General features: G+C 40.0%; 1 protein-coding gene across 1 annotated transcript in view; it reads right to left on the bottom strand.

Moving 5' to 3' along the window:
- Positions 1 to 434: 434 nt before the first annotated feature.
- NEURL1 (neuralized E3 ubiquitin protein ligase 1) overlaps positions 435 to 14,895 on the bottom strand; it is a 37,237-nt gene continuing 22,776 nt past the window's right edge. The window contains exons 4-6 of the mRNA XM_053450296.1: positions 4,874 to 5,554; positions 2,798 to 2,944; positions 435 to 1,335 (exon numbers count right to left, since the gene is read on the bottom strand). Of these exons, the coding sequence (XP_053306271.1) occupies positions 1,094 to 1,335; positions 2,798 to 2,944; positions 4,874 to 5,554 (1,070 nt within the window). The 3' untranslated portion in view covers positions 435 to 1,093. The remainder of the gene's footprint in view (positions 1,336 to 2,797; positions 2,945 to 4,873; positions 5,555 to 14,895) is intronic.

The raw sequence follows: 14,895 nt of genomic DNA, 5'->3' as shown, positions 1-14,895 counted from the left end.
TTCTCTGTAACGTCTTGCGCTGGAAAATCCTTTCTGTCCCGCCAGCTAATAGGTGGGTGAGATTGTTTCTCTACAACAAGTTCAATTTTCCTCTCATCTTAGACGCTTCAAATCCACATTTGCTCCGCACTGCTCTAACAGTTCAATATACACCGGCTTTCTACAAAACAAAGCCTGAGCTGGGGTGGAAATGCCACCTAAACGTTACATCTACCAAAAAAAAAAAGACCTTCAACTCCATTCAAATCCTTCCCGATCATGTCATTGATGTCATGGAGAATACTTGGCCATGCCCGCAGACGCCATGACACTTTGAGTATGGGAAAGACATGCGGAGGGATTAACATAATAATGTTGCTAATCATTGTGTTAAACATTCCTTATTACCGAATAATCCTACCCAAAATGCTTTGGTTGCGGCACTTTTGAGTATTTGCGTTCACAAACCTATACTTCGTTAATCTAAAACACATCTATTTCATGAATAATACACTAGAAATAGTCTGCACCAGTATAACCAAAATAAGAAATCTTTAGGTAGGACTTTAAACGTCTTCAATGATCCTTATGCACCAAAATGGCTAACTTTCTACTTATACCCAGAACCACATTTATATTTAATGTAAAAACTGGAGCAATCCTGGAACACGGTGCTAAAATTGGTGCAATTAGAATAAAAATTCCATTTGTTTGCACGTTTCGAACTCATTGAAAATTCTTACTATTTGCTCCAAACTGCCCTCGATACATTTGAACCTTTGAGTAAAAATCCATTCGATGTATCTGGTATTTGAAGGGTTAAGTCCCGCGATGCTGAGAATGAAGTAGCCTTGTCAAATATAAAACGTTTAAAGAAATTCCGTGAGTAATGCATATTGATCTTACATAAAATGTAAAAAGGAACAGTAACTAATCACAAGACTATGCTTCCCTGATATCGTGTTGTCCAGAATTTTAGACGTTCAGAGCCGAAACATGGATGCTAATTTGAGAAAGGTGCTTCCTGACGTCACAAAAATCCCATAAAAGGTACTGATTGATAGAAAGTATCCACATAGATAAGAGACCAGCCTCTCCTTTCCCAGACTTGGTTTTAACTGCTACGATAGGTTTTAATGATGTCTTTTATAGCCCTTCTACAGATAGGGCAGCAGGCATTGTTCATCTTCTTCAGCTTCAAGCCGCACGTGTAACACAAGCACATGTGTCCGCAAGAGTAGATGACCGTATCCACCAAGTTCTCGTAGCAGATCGTGCATTCGTCGCTCCACGACCCGGACACTGAAGGTGACATGGGTGACTCCGGCAGGCTCACAGGTGAGTTCGGAGCGGTACCTGCGAGGAGGAAGGACAAACATCAACATCTCCGGGAATTTTATCATAACACTAAGTTCTACGGAGACTCTAGATGAGAAGCACAGAATGTATTATATTTAGGAAAGCTTTGCATGTGAAGGACATTACTTCTCCCACAGAGACACAGTTTAAAGATAGTCCGTGCCTATGTGGCCCAGCTATTGATCTTTTAACCTACAGCAGAGCTCCATGATAGGGTTGGGTGACAGTATGACAGCTCCTACTTGAGCCACCATACATTAGATTATATTAGATTCCATAGCAAAATAACAATAGGGAAGAGTGAAAATGAACAATAACATTAAAACGGGGAATATACAAAATGAACACGTTAAAAAAATACTGGTGCAGAAGGAGAAGAGACCATTGATCGTGTGAGCTTACAATCCATTAGGAGTTTGAGGATGAATGAGATTGTTGAGGATGGTTTGCCATGTGGCGTGAAGATCTACAAGGTGGGAAAGACGGATGGTTTCTTTCAGAATGCCGGTTGTGGGTATAAGAATGGGTGGTATGCTTCTCTGAATTGGTGAGTTTTTTTAGGGAATTTAAGTTAGAATAGGTAGGGGACAGTCTGACAGAACGGGTAGGGAGATATTGAGAAGAGGTACAGCACCGTTAAAACCATAGATACATTAATGTGTAGAGAAATTCTAACAGTTGAAGAGAGACACAAGACATGTGGGTGGTTAGGAGAGTATTCGGACAAATCCCATAACACATAATAGTACCTAACAGTCGGCCACAACAGCCACCCAGTACAGCCATTAGAGGAGTAAAGCTGTCACAAACCCAATGTCAGCCTCCTCAAAGAATATCATGCAAGGTTTCTATTCCTATAAGTCTGAAGGTTTTATCCCTTATTGTTTAGGTGATCCCTTATGAAAAAATTACTGCAGTTTTTCTGAAGTAATCCTGCCGTTTTCTGGACAGGAAAAAACTGCAATACTGCACTTTTACTGCAGTTTTACTGCATTTGTACTTTACTGTACTGCAGCTTTACTGCAGTTATTTTTGTACGGAAGTACAAATGCAATAAAGCTGCAGTACTTTGAAGTACAACTGTAGGTTTGCAATATAAAAAAAACTGCAGTAATTTTTTTGTAAGGGAATTGCCCGGTAATACCCCCTCTTCAGTAACATAACAGGTTGAAGTCTGACACAGGGATCAATGGATTTCAGTGTTAACAGTATCCATGATCTGCGTCTGGGTTACAGCTTGTAATCTCCATAAACAATGGCAAAGTGGCTCTTCGTGGGGCAGTTTTGTTGACAAAAAGTTATTTTCATAACTAGACATAAAGATGAAATACATGAACATGCCCCACACGCTCATCAACAACCCCCTCAATGTGCACTTCGTTCTGCGTTAGAAGCTCATGCATTGCGGGTGAACGTTAAACAAACCTCGGATCCGGGGGACTTGAGATCGCGTACTTACTGTTTATAGAATTACCCAGCGGTCCGTGCAGGCATGAATTCAGTACGGGATCCGAGCTCCCGCTGCACAGAGCCGATGGACTGTTTGGACCTGAGGTGGGGGAGCTTGGTGTGGACGGATCTCGGAGATCAGGTGATATGGTCGACCCTGCAAATCATGGAAGTAAATAAGATCAGCATATAATGTATAATACATTGTACATAATAATTACACGCACATGCAGAACCGGGACGCCAAGATCGCTTGTGGTTCCCTACTTATTTTCCTAAAAACCAAGACCAATTTAGTTTTACGGCTGTTCTAAAACAAGCATCTCAACAGAGCCAATTTAAGGGCACTTTTAACCTTTTTAAGAAAAATCAAATGCGTCCATCAGATTTTCAAAAGAGGGCTGCTCTATCGTGGGTACCCATAACGTCACGGGAGTCTTGGCCAGTGGCCCCAAAGGCTGAAAAGTATGTATTTAACAATGTATTTAATGCCTGAATGGAAACGTCATACATAGATAAATAAACCCCTACATTCTGTAATTCTATACTAGTAACACTGATGTAACCAGTGTTCTAACACTCGATGCTACCATAAACTTATAGAAACCTAAAACAACGTTTTCATGAGATATTATTTTTAAGGCTGGCTTAACACATAACGATATGTAACAGTCCGCAGCGGCCTCTAATAAAAGCTGAGCGTGGTGATCACCATCCGAGTGTATATAAATCCTGCCATTCCCAAGGGCGCACACAACTAGAACTAAAAAACACATCCTAGGCAGACGGACTCTATTAAATGTGACTGCGCAGACAGCATGAGTCTCGTTCACATAATCAATTCCTATAAGGGGGGGGGGGATAATACTACAGGAACAGCTGATGCTTTATAACGGTTATGACAAGCACACCATGGATGAGTTCATGCTTGAATATGTAACCAAAAGTCAAATTCATTCTTTTTATACAAATATTCTCAGCGCTGACACAACGTATAAATACTGCAGTGAGTCAAGCCAGATGTGCACGCTCAGTCTCGGGTCAACTAACTCATGTCTTTTAACCAATATTTTTTATTACGTTGACAATGGACGTACGATGTAACAAAGAGGGGGGAAAAAGCAAGCAGGGTGCTGGGTTGTATAGCCAGAGGCATTAGTAGCCGACAGAGGGAGGTGGTTCCATTACAGATCTCCATCTCCAGAAGGATATTGATATTCTGGAGAGAGTTCAGAGAAGGGCTAACTGGCTATTAGCCGGCCAGGATTACCTTAATTTATTTGCCTGCTATATGGGCAACATTTTTACAATTCCTATGGCAGCATCCCATAAGACGTGCGCTCATAGCCGTTACCACTGACATAGAAGACTCACAGTAGTATCTAGGGGTATATCTCAATATTGAAGCAAATTCTGTTCAGCCTTAGACTTAATAGGTTGTATATAATGGACTACACCAATGGCCACAAAAACAGAGGACAATAGCTCCAGCTTTTCCAAGAGAATGTCGTCTTCCTCCATATGGCCCTTTGACTGGGTAGAGAAGAGAGACGTGGCAGTGAACATGGACACAGGACAGCTGGTTAACTAAGGGATAACTAGGAGCATACGCTACTACAACCTCTATGAAAGGCTAAGGTTACTGTGACTGCGTTATCTTGGCCGCCGACATCATGTATTATACTGTGATAATAGAGCCAGATGCTACACATGGCTCGTCCCGACCGTCGGTGTGCAATTACTTTTACTCCGTAATGTTTTCTACCTTCCTGGATTATTCATGCCCTTTGATAAATGAGATAAATAAATTATAAAGCACTCCCTACATTATTAACACTATGCTAGTTTTCACTGTTACCCAGTTAGAGGCATTTATCCAACATGTTCATGAGGAACGCATTCACCCACTCAAGACTCATTGCCTATTTTACTTAAGTATGCTCCTTTCTTAGAGTTATTACGTATACCGGCACATTGTATAGAGTGACATAACAACAAAATGCAAACGTGTCATGATACATCATTATCCATGTCAAATGTTCAGCTTGTTCTTGTAATGTAATAGTTTTCGTATTTTGACACATACCTAATATACGTATCTGCATGATGGCTCCGTGTAACCCAAAGAACATCCAAAGAGGCTGTGAACAGTCCACACACACCTGCATCCCAGCGCTGGCACCGTTGTGACTTAGATGTAGTTCCCCTTCAGCATTTATAACAAACCCTAGTATGTCTCCGCTCTGAAGCGGGACCAGCACCCTACACACAGCCCAAAACTCCTTTCTGTCGACCAGCGATTCTGGATTATATGGAAGGTCACTGGGTCGTAACGTGCTGGGGTCACAGGTTGTCACTCCGTAGGACAGGGTCCCCGGCCGAGAAGAATTTGATTTGTTGATTTTGACAAAGATGGTCTCGTTTATTCTAAGTGGTCTGCTAGTGAACACCAAAGTCCTTTCTTCTCTGGCGTGTTCCAGCCTGGCCACTGTTTGATCATCTAAAGTCTTGATATGGGCACCTCTGAGCTGATGGAAGCGGAGGTCGCTTTCCAGCTGCGAAGGGAGTAAGTGGGAATGCTGTGAGTTTAGAGAGTTCTGCGGGATGGGACACATGGTCGTCATCGACTGGAAATTTTCATCCTGCAGGTTCAGATCACACAAGCTGACCGACAAGCGCGTCTCTTCTGTTTCTCTTCGTAGGGACGGTCGAGGGATGGCTGTGAAGGATCTTGGACGCACGCAGTCAGGGGGAATGATTTCGCTATCTGAAAGTACAAAACAGAATGTTATATTGTGCTATCTGTTTTATCGCTTTTCCCCGCGTTTGATTACTTTTGCCATGACTTTTTTTTGGAAAGGAAGAATTAGCTGACCTAGGCAGAGAGTAGCCATGCGGACTTCTTTTATAGATGACCCCATCTTTTGTATCTTTTAAAAAACATGAAAACTCCTATTTTAGGGATATATTTTCTTTAATTTATGATAAAACTGGGTTTTTTTCCAGTCAAGTAAGATTCTGTAGACCACATTGATTCCCTTTAGTGGCCAGCACGTTCACAAACTTTTTGAGGGGCCTCTAGGACCTGAAGAAGGGAACAGAAGCCTTGAAAGTTGATGAGACTGCACATCTTACGCTATGGATACGGAGAAGGCTGCCAGAATTGTTCATCGGGACAATAACATTACACGACTGAACTGCACGAATTACCGCAATATAACCACAACATATTCGGTTCTTACAAGCACGTATATTTATTTTAAAAATGGAAAAATAAACCTAAAACATCATAAAGCATCATCTGTGGTCACAGCTTCCATGCGTTCTTGACATATATTTATGTATTCTGTGTCATTTTCAGTTTGAAAATGCGCTGCGACGGAAGAACCTATAAAAACATCGCTGAACATCTGGGACATGTGTTTATAAAAGTAAATGCAACTTTAAGGTAAATAATAAGCGTATCATATTGTAAAGTCCACCGCGGTCAACTACGACCATATCTCCTATCAGTCGATCCAGAAGACGTCAAACAAAAAATCAGTGAAGCCATTTGATAATAAACAAAATCAACAGCATTTACTATTATTTTTTTTTAAAGGATTAAAAACAAAATAACTTTCCCGGAGAGTACGTTGAAACAATGCCACAGAGAAACCGTCTGACCGCAAAGCAAAACATATATGCTTTCAGTTAATTTATCAATGCTGTGTTGCAATGTGAAACGCGTTAGGTAAAAGAAGTAGCAGTCAGGGGAACGCTACTTTATAAAGTAGGATCATTAGTAGTACCTAATTTGCTCGATTATAAGACAAGGTTTTTTTCAGAGCATTTGCTCGTCTTATAATCGGGGTCGTCTTATAATCAGACCTCAAATAGGTCTGACTATGAGACTAAGATCCAGATCCCCCGCAGCGCTGCAGGGGACCTGGATCCTCCTGTCTAATGCCCCCCCCCCCCCCGACTTACCGGTGCTTCTAAGTCTTCTGAGTCGTCTTATAATCGAGCAAATATGGTATATTGTATTCATCTGCTTTGTTTTGTGTTCCATTTGGAGCTATAATCCAGGAGACCAATGTCTAGAAAGATTCTGGTTAGAATTACCCCAAATTACCATGACTAGAATGGACCTAGCTATATTGGTCTAGGACAGTGATGGCGAACCTATGACACGCGTGTCAGTGCTGACACGCGTAGCCATTTGGGGTGACACGCGCAGGATTTCCTGCGATTCATCCTCGGCTCCTGCACGGCCGCCGAGGATGAAAGAATCTGTGCTGGAGGACCCGTTCCTCCAGCACAGATTCTTTAATCCTCGGCGGCCGTGCAGGAGCCGAGGATGAACCGCAGGAAATCCTGCGCGTGTCACCCCCCCAAAAAAAGGGGGGGGGCGGGACGTGCAGTAGCGTACCTAGCGGGGGGCGGGGCGGTGGAGGAGCAGGCTCGCAAGGGAGCGGTATCGGAGGTCTTTAACAGACCACCGGCTCCCTTGAGTGATTTTAAGCCGGTTCAAGGATCTTCCTTGAACCCGGCTTAAAATCACTCAAGGGAGCCGGAGGTCTGTTAAAGACCTCCGATACCGCTCCCTTGCGATCCGCGCGGCAACAGCTGTTGTGCGCCGGGGTTTGTTGTCAGATCCCGGCGCACAACACTGAAGCCGCGCCCACCGCTGTCCGTGCCCTCTGAACCCCGTGCCCTCGGAAGAAGACAGAAGAACTGAAGAAGAAGAGGAGCGAAGAGCAGGAAAAGGAGCTGTAAGGAGAAAAGAGGGAAGGTAGGAAAGCATACAGGGAGAGTGGATTGGTGTATGTGTGTGGATTGGTGTATGTGTGTGTGGATTGGTATGTGTGTGTGGATTGGTGTATGTGTGTGGATTGGTATGTGTGTGGATTGGTGTATGTGTGTGGATTGGTATGTGTGTGGATTGGTGTATGTGTGTGGATTGGTGTATGTGTGTGGATTGGTATGTGTGTGTGGATTGGTATTTGTGTGTGGATTGGTATGTGTGTGGATTGGTATGTGTGTGGATTGGTGTATGTGTGTGGATTGGTATGTGTGTGTGGATTGGTATGTGTGTGTGGATTGGTATGTGTGTGGATTGGTGTATGTGTGTGGATTTGTGTATGTGTGTGGATTGGTATGTGTGTGGATTGGTATGTGTGTGTGGATTGGTGTATGTGTGTGTGGATTGGTGTATGTGTGTGGATTGGTGTATGTGTGTGGATTGGTATGTGTGTGGATTGGTATGTGTGTGGATTGGTATGTGGGTGGATTGGTATGTGTGTGGATTGGTATGTGTGTGGATTGGTATATGTGTGTGGATTGGTATGCGTGTGGATTGGTATGCGTGTGGATTGGTATGTGTGGATTGGTAAATGCGGATTGGTAAGTGTGTGAGAGTGATGGGTGTTATGCTGTACCATTTCCAATGTATTTTTCATTATATAATTATGCTCTAAAGTACATCATAACTCCCATCACTCTATACTGTTCCATACAGTGGCAGAGCTGGGAGGCAGAGGCCTTGCACCCCCACCGCAGGACTCCTGAAAGGTAAGTAGTTACTAAGCAGGTATGTTAAATAATTTGTTTTTGGTTTATTAAATACAATTATATATTGCAATTATACATTTTTGTAGTTTAAACTATAAATTGCGCAAAATTATGTTTTTTTGTCGAAGTGACACACCACGCGAGTTATGCTCGATTTTTTGCCGATTTTTGACACACCACGCCAAAAAGGTTGCCCATCACTGGTCTAGGAGAACATGGCGTCTTTAGTTGAAATTGATTCCTTATATTGGTTCAACATAAAAAATATGTGATATTACATTAGCTTTAAGGACTAAGCTTTGATTCCTCTGAAGGAAGCAGCTTTTTTTGATGTTAGCCCGATACAAGGTATCAACTTAAACCAAAGATTCTATATACCTAGAATGGGTGTAGCTGTGTTGTCCCAGAAGAAGATGGAGTCCGTAGTCAAAGTTTTTAACAGTTATTGGTTCAAAATAAAATACAGGTAAATTTACATAAGCTCTACCTGAGATGTAACCATCTTTTTCTATGTTGGCCCATTTTAGGTATCAGACTCTATATGCCTAGAAAGGCATCCAGGAGTGAAAGTAGAAGGTAGAAGGTCTTCCCAATATTCTGTATATTAACTAGCTGAATTTTGGGTTTATTTCTACTAATGTTAAACACAAAGACAGCAATCTATATTATTTATTATACCATTACATTGTGTATACTAAATACGACAATGATCTGCAACATTCGCTTTGGGAAGCCAATCACAAAAATATAAATCTGAAACCTTATTTTATTCCGTAACAATATCTGTATGAAATAAATTACGCAATCAGTAATTATGATTGTAGCCAAGTTCCTAAAGATGTATTTTGGCACACAAACAGACGAAGCAAAACGCAAACCCCTTCTGGGAAGTATTCTCAATTAAATATCACATTTTATCTGATATTTGTGATAAAGTTTGCATATAAACAGCATTCACATTTCCTATTAACTTCTATTCAAACAGACTGTAATTTGAAAGATGAATAACTATAACAATGATTTATGTAATCTGTCATTTAATACAATGCGTTAGTAATATAGTGCTAAAAAACATAACCTTATCTGAACACCTAAAACAAATTTATGTTAAACACTGGAATTATGGTCATTTTATCTAGGTGTTACTGGTCGATATATATAGAAGTTTCTAATTCATTCTCAGGAATGCCAATTCCATAAAATAACCAAGATTTCAAAAAGAATTTCTTGTCAATTTTAACCATCGCCTCTATGTCAAGGTAGTGACGGTATTGAGTCTTTGGCCAAAATCTCAACATTCTCAGTAGAATTATAGTAGAGTTTGCCATCCATCATTGTGCCCAGTGACTACACAATTGGAACAGGATGGAATGCCAAGAAGAAAACAAATTAAGCAAGAAAGGAACAGAGTAATTAAGGTAGAAAAATGATAAGCGGTAGGGACAAGATGGAAGACGGTGGATGGCATAAACTCAAAGCATAAGAAATATGGGTAGGTGGAAGAGACAGATTAGAGATGAAGATGGAAGACGAGCCATGTCTGTAATGACAGTAACCAGAGGGATTGGGGAAAAATATATCAGACAAATTCACTGGCCGATGTTCAGTTTCATTTGCTTTTGTCAAAATTAGACTACCAATGCGATGTCTCTTGTAGCATTAAGCTCATAAAAGCTAATAAAGTTGGGTTGCTGCCTCCATGTCTTAAGAGCGCATTAGCTGACAATTATTTTAGCATTCCCAGCACATCTCTGTGGATCTTGATGAGGGTCGGTAGTTGGGCAACCTCTTTATTTTCAGGATGCCATTTGGTCCACGGGTACAAGAGAGAAGAGTTTGGCTGAGGGAACGATGAAGACCAAAGTTCTGGGAGATCACAACGAATGGAGGAGAAAGTAAGAAACATGGTGAGAATGAAAGGGAAGAAAATGGAAATGTATAAAGTCTAGGGGACAACACGGGGAAATAGGACATGATAGCGGTGCACCAAGGAAATGAGATTGTTGGTGGATGGAGGCCAGTAGACATTTGTTTCTCATCTTGATATTTATGGGGAGGTCTGACATCCCCTGCATAAACAATCTAGCTGGAGAACATTCTTGAAATTGCATCCTTTGAACTTCTATTATTAGTAATACTTTGTTACAGATTGAAACTACTTGTTGACGCAACTTTAAGTCCTTTGCTTAAAAAATAATTAAAGCCCCTGACGGCCAAAATATGAAATGTATGCATAAAAGAAAATAGAAACATCACCAAACACAGCTAACCGTATCTGCCCTTTTTCATTAATATATGTATGGATTGTATGGATTGGATCTGAATAAATGAAGATAAAATCATATTACTAGACAATGGTTTGGGTTCTTTTGTTTAAAAAATCATAAAACAGTATTTGGACATTAACATCTCCACTGTTTTTTTAGGAAAAGAGGTTTGAGCCACAAAGAACTCATATTACGTTACATTATGTGTTATATGAGATAAAAGTCCAAGCCTTTTTCAAAAATAATTTTAATCAAGAAAAGACGTTTGACTAGCAATCATGTAACACAAAAACAACCACTGATAAGTTGCTGCCATAGACACTGGAAAAAGCTCCGTAAAAGTTTTTATTTTGTTTTATGTGAATAAAGCTTTAGAGGAAAGAAAGAAAAATGACATATCTGCTAATTTTGATTTGCATCAACATACCAGAGCGTGCAATGCTTTTTCTAAATGGAACAGCACCTTTAATAGTCTCTAAAAAAAAAAAAAAATGACACTACTTCTTATGCTTCATGAAAAATGTTAAGATCCGGGAACGAGTCTCTGCCCTGGTCCTTTTTATATGTATCCAGGTGGTCAGTTATAACGGTCACAATGTATACATCGACCTCAATTTAGTTTGCTTCTTATACCACAAGTAACAAAAATTTGTAAAATGCAGAACTCGCATTACCAGAGTTTTCATCTAAAGCAATAGAAATAGTTCCTTACAGTAAGAGCAATAAAGATGTGGAATTCACTTCCTACAGAGATTATGATATTCTTTCAATTGATGCCTTTAAATATTTTGGAAGACTTTTTGTTTTATCAAAGGCGAATATATCGGGATATAACAAATTAGAAGGACATGATTAGTGCGTGGAACTTGATGGACTTTTGTTTGTTTTCAATCTCAAGTACTATGTGACTATGAGAAGAAACCTACAAGTCCTACAAGTGACTTCTTCTTCTTCTATGTTGCCCCAATAAAACATATCACCTTCGATTAAAAAAAATTTCTTGGATCAATACGGCTTTATCCATATAGACACACAAAGAAAAATTCACCAGAAAATGAAAAAAAAATATTATTTTTTCTAGCATTCCTGTAATATTATTTAAATGCTGAGTAATAACCTCATCATTCAAAACTTTAATAGCATATACAACAATCTGGCAAGAAGGACCCGAAACTTCAATCAGACAATATCCAGACACGCAGCACACAGAGGTAAATACTGTCTGTTTAATGAGGAACGGCACACGGGTCCCACGGCCAAGAGCCACAAATTCTTCTACGGCGTGTTCTGAAATCTTGGAAAATATTGTTTTATTACTGCCTGGCTGGCGTTACACACAAAACCTGGTGTGAAAAAACTCCCTTAGTGGCGCTAAGCAATATGTGACCATATAGTGCGGCTGAATCTCTAATATTTATGGCTTTTTGAATGGTATTGGCTGAATTCTTGCTTTATTTTAGAGAAACTATCCATACCTGGACGATTTGCTACATGATATGGACGGCATGCAACTAATGCCGATCTGTGACCGAGAGGATTTTTGATTAATTCATATGACAATCGGGAAAGGATAAGAAAATGTTTGTTATTTTTAATAATCTATGCACGTCCTTGCATGGTGCACCAGGTGTTGGTTCATTTATCACCATATTATCACGTCACATTTTGCTCCAGCAATGTAGAAAAATAAAGCAATAACCCAATACAATGGCATAACCCTAAAAAAATATAAAATATCCAACAAGCAATAATACAAATATAAAATAACATATAAGTAATACAAAGAGACTACACTGAAGAGCCATTGGGGGCTTGGATTGTGATCCTATTAAAAGAGCAAACGATGGACCATACCATTGTTCACTTAGGTGATAAGACCACTTTCCAAACCTAGCACCAGAATCGCTTTTTATAGTCTTGTATGAATAATCTATTCACCAATGGTTATCAAATTACATATACTGATACAATTAATCTTAATTATAACAAATCAGTGTCTATAGGGAGATAATAACAGCTCTGTACAATAAACTATGTTTGTTTATGTGTTTGGACCACCTAAAGGATGTATTTACTTCCAGCTGAGAACCTCCATTATTCTGCAAAAAAGCTGTTCTGTATATCACCATATCACTAAACCGTAGGTTATTCCAACAGGGAACGGAAGAGAAAGTAGCGGCAACAAAATAAAGATTTTGAAACAAAATGTACTGTCAATGCTTACGGGGTATTCTCCAAGCCAAAAACAACTTGTCTAAAAGTATAGCCACTGGGACTATAGCTAGGAAGGCAAATGATTTATTGTATACCGTATCAGATTAGAATCTTTGATCGGCGGTCAGAGATATCTGGATGCAACCGCTGGAGGACTTGCCCAAAAGAGAACTGACCCTAGCAAGAAATTGTAACTCTCCTTAGAAACAATATTTTAGAAACAATAGTAACACTGAACAAATAATAATTGTAAAGAACACACAGCCAAGTGTTCAATTCCTGTTCAACATTTCATTCCTCCATACATGACATTGGTACTGGATCCCTCTGGCAGCTGATACTTCTTCGTAGAGATTGGCGTTGAGTGGTAATGGGTGGTAAGACCCATTTGGCCCATCTAGCCGGCCCGTCTTTTCCTCCTGCTGTCAGTTGTGCACTTTGGCTGGGCACCAGAAATAGAATTTGCAATATTTTTTTTGTAATTGAAGTAAATTTGTATAACAGCCTCTTTATCCCATCCCTCGGGTTGCTCTCCTGTAGCCGAAGCTTGCTTATGCATTCACCGCACTTCCTCCAATGGCTCGTTTCACCTTTTCAACTTAAGATTTACTGGAGTTGCCGGAACCTTCTAATGAACTGCCATGATGAACATACTGACATATTGGTCTCCAAATCATTCTCATTGTTTAAATCTCTCTTTTGCCCCCCCGTACATGATGGGTATTGTTTTACATTCACAAGGAGACAAGGGTCTCCTAAAACTGACCCACCCATCCAATGAGACAGATTGCTTTCAATAACCTTTCACAAAACCCCCCCAAAATCTCAGTCAAGATTATTGGCTGTTTTAAGCGTTACTTGTTAAAATGACTGCAAATCACCATCATTAGAATTATAAATAAATCATAATTGGATTATCTTTGATGAGTCCAATTCTATTCATTCATTCGCATAAAGAAGCTATTTATCGGCCAAGCCATTTTACGCACAGGCTTCCCTATTCTTGCTCTGAAAATCTCACGCGCCCCTTTAAAGATGGAGAAAGAACAGAAAAGGCGACAGAAGTAAAGATATATTTTTAAAAAGGTATTCCGCAACACGGGTTTAACCTTTCAAATGCCACGGGCTAAGAGCACGTGAATGCACCTGAAAGGGTCCTTAATCTCTAAATGTCAGAAAGACTCTTCATGTAAAATGAATGGCGTCTCTAACTATGATCTCCTGTGTTATCAGACGAAATAATTGTTTCTGTACAATTGTTTCAACTGTGATTACGGGAAAAGAAAATATATAAACCGAGAGAGGTTGCTTAAGGCTGAGGTTTGGATAAACATGTACCTTTTGTTGGCATTTAAGCTGTTTCTAAGAGACAAGATCCTGCCACGACTGTCGCTATGGAACACACACTTGGACGTCGGTTACCATGGATACGCACGTATTTCCAGCCGCCACCAGCTTCTTACATTTTCCACTTATTGGACTGTCATTCATTAGCGCCTATTTCAGAGCGGCCTTTTGTTTGGCTTTTATGTGAAAGGTGTACTTTAGAATCCAGGTCAGCAACGACTGTTCACTTTACTGGCTTTCCGTGCTGCGTCGGAGGAACGGAACTTGTATTTACAGAAACAGAGGTGACCTACGTGTGTACTTTTTATTTCATTCTTTACATATAACAATCATTAGTTATATGGGGTGAAAAATAAAAAAAAAACAGGCCTGGCTACATATCTGAGAACAAAGGCAACTTTTGGAAAGAAAATGAACTAAACATGATTTCAATGCTACACCCATATGATGTCATACTCCAAAACAGAGCAAAGCACGAGCAATCTGATCCACCAGGCAAGCGTCCAAAGCCAATTTTGCCTGGTGGCATATAACAGAGGATCGGGATAGATTGTAAGATTGACGGCCCTTTTCTCTCCCCATGCCAGTACGTGTCCATGTCATTGTTAATTCTGTATATTTCTCATTTTAAGATCATTATTACATTTATATCCCCCCCCTTTGTGTAATAGTGCTACATAATCTACAGAAAATAAAATGTAATATTAATAATAATAATCATAATATA

The sequence above is a fragment of the Spea bombifrons genome, chromosome 11 (genome assembly GCF_027358695.1).
Source record: "Spea bombifrons isolate aSpeBom1 chromosome 11, aSpeBom1.2.pri, whole genome shotgun sequence".
NCBI classification, from domain to species: domain Eukaryota; kingdom Metazoa; phylum Chordata; class Amphibia; order Anura; family Pelobatidae; genus Spea; species Spea bombifrons.
The sequence above is the reverse complement of the archived record's forward strand: the minus strand, read 5'-3'. Positions and strand labels throughout refer to the sequence as shown.